The following is a 5,134-nucleotide window of genomic DNA, read 5'->3' as shown; positions in this document are numbered from 1 at the left end:
CACTTCCCTTGGTTTATTTTTTTCATTATACTTATCCATACTTGGTTTTCTTTTTGTTCTTAATCATTGGGGGTGCAAAGGAGTTTGCTTTCTGTGAAAGAGGGGGAGAGAAAGAATGTCTGCCACCTACATGCTGCATAGGGTGACTGTGGTGATATTGTATCCCCCAATATATTGTGCACCCTAATAAACTTATCTGGGGTCAGAGAACAGAACAGCCACTAGGTAGACAAAGAGGCCAGAAAATGGTGGCACACACACCTTTAATCCTATCACTTGGGAGGCAGATATCCATCCAGATCTCTGTGAGTTCAAGGCCACATTGGAAACAGCCAGGCAGGGTGACACACACCTTTAATCCCAGGAAGTGATGGCAGGAAGCAGAAAGGTATATAAAGCGTGAGGATCAGGAACTAAAGGCTTTTAAGCTTTTAGACTTTTTAGCAGCAGTTCAGCTGAGATGCATTCGGATGAGGACTCAGAGACACCCAGTTTGAGGGAACAGGATTGGCTGAGAAGTTGGCGAGGTAAGGTTAGCTGTGGCTTGTTCTGCTTCTCTGATCTTTCAGAATTCACCCCAATATCTGCCTCCGGTTTTTTTTGTTATTAAGACCGTTTAGAAATTCGTGTTACAGGTGACTATGCAGCTGTTTACCTTGCCGTGTCTGCATCCCATTATTGGCATTTAGCATTAATACCACTTTTCTTATTTATAAAGAATTAACTAGGAATTGCTTTCTGAAAACTCAGAGAAATGTTAATGCAATTTGAAAAGTTCAGTAAGATATCACTATTGAATATTCTCATTGGGGAATAATATTGTTTCCATATAATAGAAGGTTGGTTTGTGGGAATGTAAAAATAATCTAGGCTATTATAATGATCGATAGACCACTAAAACTCAACTCTAACACAGTCTTATTCTTTTTTTTTACTTTACATTTTTCTTGTATACCCTATTAGAATCATTGACACTGAACTCATAGAACATAACTAAAATATGTGCAAGATGAATGCTACAAGCCACAAGCAATAGTTGACTGGGATTTTCTATTTTGGACTTTTTCTCTGTCCTCATATGCACTGGTGGCCTATCATTGGCTGTCTTGTATGTATTGCTTATGCTTAACATCAATGCTGAGTGTACTGTGATTCTAGGAATTGTATGCATATTGTTTATATTTTATTAGTTTAACTAAGATAATTCAACACTTGAATAACTGACAAGTTCTGAAAAGAAAAAAGTTAGCTGTGTCTATATTAAAATCTAGCAGCAAGTAAAATTAAAAACTGATGACAGTGTAGCTAGAGTTTTCCTGCCTGACCCACAGTCAGGACAAATCTCTGTCACCTGCCAGTCCCACAGCCCCTCAGACCCAACCAAGTAAACACAGAGACTTATATTGGTTACAAACTGTATGGCTGTGGCAGGCTTCTTGCTAACTGTTCTTACAGCTTAAATTAATCCATTTCCATTAATCTATACCTTGCCACATGGCTCGTGGCTTACCAGCATCTTCACATGCTGTTTGTCATCATGGCGGCTGGCAGTGTCTCTCTGACTCAGCCTTCCACTTCCCAGCTTTGTTCTCCTCCTTGTCCCGCCTACACTTCCTGCCTAGCCAATGGCCAATCAGTGTTTTATTTATTGACTAATCAGCAACACATTTGCCATACAGAACATCCCACAGCATGACAGGGTTGGGGAGTCAGCTACATGAGGTAAAGTGCTTGTGGAGCAAGTGTGAGGACCTGAGTTCAGAGCTTCAGTACCCACGTAACAGCCAGGAGCAGTGGTGCATGTCTACAACCTGGAGCTTATGGAGAGGAGGACAGTGACAGGGGCCATGGTGCTTTGAATGAGAAGTCCTCCCTAGGCTCGGCCATTTGCATACTGGTCCCCAGTTGGTTAGGAGGTGTGGCTTCATTGAAACTCTCTCTCATGGAGAGAGAGTTTGCAAGTTGAAAGACTCATGCCATTTGGAGTTTGCTTTCTCTGCTTTGGATGTGTGGTTCAAGATGTAAGCCCTCAGCTCCCTGCTTCTGCCACCATGGATTTGCTCTACCGTCAAAGACACTAACCCTCTGGAACCATTAGCTTAAACATACTCTTTCTTCTATAAAGTTTCTTGGTTATGGTGTTTTCTCACAGCTATAGACATGTAACCAATACTCCTGGTACCAGCTTCTGTATCAGTTTCTTTTCTGTTGCTGTGATTTAACACAGTGACCACTACAACTTCCGGAAGAAAGGGTTGATTTGGCTTATGGCTCCAGAGAGATACGAGTCTTTTACAGTGGGGAAGCACGGCAGCAAGGAAGTCTGGTGGCTGGGACAGCAGGCTGAGAGCTCACACTTTGAACTGCAATCGTGAAACAGAGAGAGCAAACTGGAAATGGTATGAGTCTTTAAACTCCAAAAGCTTGCCTCCAGTGGCGTTATGCCTCCAACAAGGTCACACCTCCTAAGCCTCCCAAAACAGCACCAGCAACTGGGGACCAAGTCTTCAAATGCCAGAGCCTATGGGGGGAATTCTCATTCAAACCACTACCAGAGGGTCATGGGAGCTTGCTGGCCGGCTGGTCCAGTTGAGACGGAGGAGCTCTGGTTCAGACAAGAGACTGTGTCTTAAGAATAAGGAGAAGGTGACAGGAAGACATCCAATGTCAACCTCTGGCCTCCACATGTACATACATGGGTGAGAGCACCCTCCAACATGACCATATACCAAGGGGGGTGGGGGGAGAGGGAGGGAGAGAGAGAGGAGAGAAAGTTTAAACAATTAATTTATATACACTAAAGTTTTAAAAAGTAACATATTTTAGTAGTTTTCTGCAATTTTGAAAGATGCTTAAAGATTACACTTTATAGATATACAAGTTTATAAATTTATACATTTGTAAATGTAATATGATTCTTTACAGTTTATATAAATATATATATTACATTAGAAGCCACTAAAGCATATAAGTAAGTAATTTATACAAGAATAAATTAGAATTTGACAGAAATGAAATATACTAAACATAAAGGGCAAAATACTTTTATAAAGTTAGAATAAATATCAAGAGTTTTTAATTTTTTTTTTTTTTTTTTTTTTTTTTTTTTTTTTTTTGGTTTTTCAAGACAGGGTTTCTCTGTGTAGCTTTGCGCCTTTCCTGGAACTCGCTTTGGAGACCAGGCTGGCCTCGAACTCACAGAGATCCGCCTGGCTCTGCCTCCCGAGTGCTGGGATTAAAGGCGTGCGCCACCACCGCCCGGCTGAGTTTTTAAATTTAACTCTACTTACGTTTGTCATTTTGACATTGCTGAGTTTAAAACAAAATTTTGCAATTTCTCTTATTTCTAAAAAAGATATAAAGTACATAAATATATTATTTTGTATTTATTATTGAAAATTAATTATGAGTACAGTTAGGAAAAAATTTCTAGCAAGGCTCTGGAGACAGGAGAGGGTAAACAAAACAATTGAGAAACACTGCTCTGGACCCAGTAGAAAATATGTGGAAGAAAATAAAAACAGAAGTAGAAAGTAACGTGGGTGACAATAAGAAAACTAACCTCAAACATTCCTTACTTAAGTCATAGCAACAAAACAAAGGCTGTAGAGAACCTAGAGGGGAAGGTTCAGGACCACAGAGCCCAGAGGACCAGCAGCATCTGCCACATTTACAATGGCCAGGCCCTGTGCTCTCCTGACATTCCTGGTGATGATGCACTCCTGGTCAAGCTGCTGTCTGGGATGTGACCTGCCTCAGACTCATCACATCAGGAACAAGAGAGCCTCCACACTCCTGGCACAAATGAGGAGACTCTCCTCTTTCTCCTGCCTGAAGGACAGAATGGACTTTGCATTCCCTCTGGAGAAGGTGGATGCCCAGCAGATCCAGAAGGTCCAAGCCATCCCTGTCCTGCAGGAGCTGACCCAGCAGGTCCTGATCCTCTTCAGCTCAAAGGACTCATCTGCTGCTTGGGAGACAAGCCTCCTAGACACATTCTGCACTGGCCTCCACCACCAGCTCAAAGACCTGCAAGCCTGTCTGATGGAGCAGGGTGAGGTGCAAAAAACTTCCTCCAGCCAGGAAGACTCCCTGGTGGCTGTGAGGAACTACTTCCATAGGATTGCTGTCTACCTGAAGGAGAAGAAACACAGCCCCTGTGCCCTCTGACCTCTGTGGTCAGAGCAGAAGTCTGGAGAGAGAGAGAGCCCTGTCTGTCTTAGCCATCTTTCTGTCAAGATGGAGTCTTATTCTAACACAGAAATGAAATGATTCTCCCTGATATTTCAAAGACTTTTCTATTGTAATTTTGTGATGAATCCATTCAATCAGTGTTAGATATTTTTAAGAGTAGTAAGCTACATTGTGTTCAACTCTAGGAGAAGTAATTATTTTTGATGAACACAAAGATAATCCATCTTCTTAAAATATTTGTTTAATTATTTAAATATGTAAGTTATTTATATATGTATGTGTACTCTGACATTTTATTTACTATAAAAACAGATTATTTGTGTTTGTTCAGTTTTCATTTTGCTTTATTCACTAAATTTTATTCTAAATTTTTATTTGTTTTATTTCTGAATGATATTCCAAGATATATTTTGTAAATTTGTAAAAAGTAGAACGTATCATTGATTTGTCCTTCACTCTCCTCAAAATTAAAAACTGACCATAGCTCAGTAGCATGGCCACTGACCATCATGTGGGAAGACATGGGATTCGTCAACTGCTTATTACTCATTTTTACTATGTGTGTTCTACCTCCGAGGAACTAAGCCCAAAGGAAGAGTCCTAAATGGCAGAATCACAACTTCCAGAAAGGCTGGAGAGTCAACGCTCGTCCTTGTAAAGAAGCACCACCACAGCAGGCTAGCGGGACTGCTGCCACCTGCTTCCTGCAGCCGCTTCACAACATCCGTTTCCTGGCGTGGGGACATATGATAAGGAATTCATTTTCACTGCCCTCTTTAATCCCCCCTGTAGGAATATTACAGGATCATGTGAGTCCCGAACAAATTCACAGAGTCAGTGAATTTTCAGCATTACACATAGAAAAAAGTTCTCCGCTGAAATTGCAAAATGAACCATGTGATTCAGAGAACAAGAGAAATGTATGTAATTCTAGGGCAAA

At 41.1% G+C, this 5,134-nt stretch overlaps 1 protein-coding gene across 1 annotated transcript; it reads left to right on the top strand.

Moving 5' to 3' along the window:
* Positions 1-3,132: 3,132 nt before the first annotated feature.
* LOC128096719 (interferon alpha-12-like) lies at positions 3,133-4,516 on the top strand. The gene has a single exon (XM_052716642.1). It carries the CDS (start codon positions 3,676-3,678, stop codon positions 4,168-4,170), a length of 495 nt encoding a protein of 164 aa, XP_052572602.1. The 5' UTR covers positions 3,133-3,675; the 3' UTR covers positions 4,171-4,516.
* The last annotated feature ends 618 nt before the right edge of the window (positions 4,517-5,134 follow it).

Source organism: Peromyscus californicus, unplaced genomic scaffold (assembly GCF_007827085.1).
Source record: "Peromyscus californicus insignis strain IS unplaced genomic scaffold, ASM782708v3 Scaffold_5__1_contigs__length_169319896, whole genome shotgun sequence".
NCBI lineage: Eukaryota > Metazoa > Chordata > Mammalia > Rodentia > Cricetidae > Peromyscus > Peromyscus californicus.
This window is presented reverse-complemented; position numbering and strand designations above follow the sequence as displayed.

Bases quoted from the DNA above. Each gene is read 5' to 3' on its own strand.
- LOC128096719 (XM_052716642.1), top strand. From the start codon at position 3,676: ATGGCCAGGCCCTGTGCTCTCCTGACATTCCTGGTGATGATGCACTCC.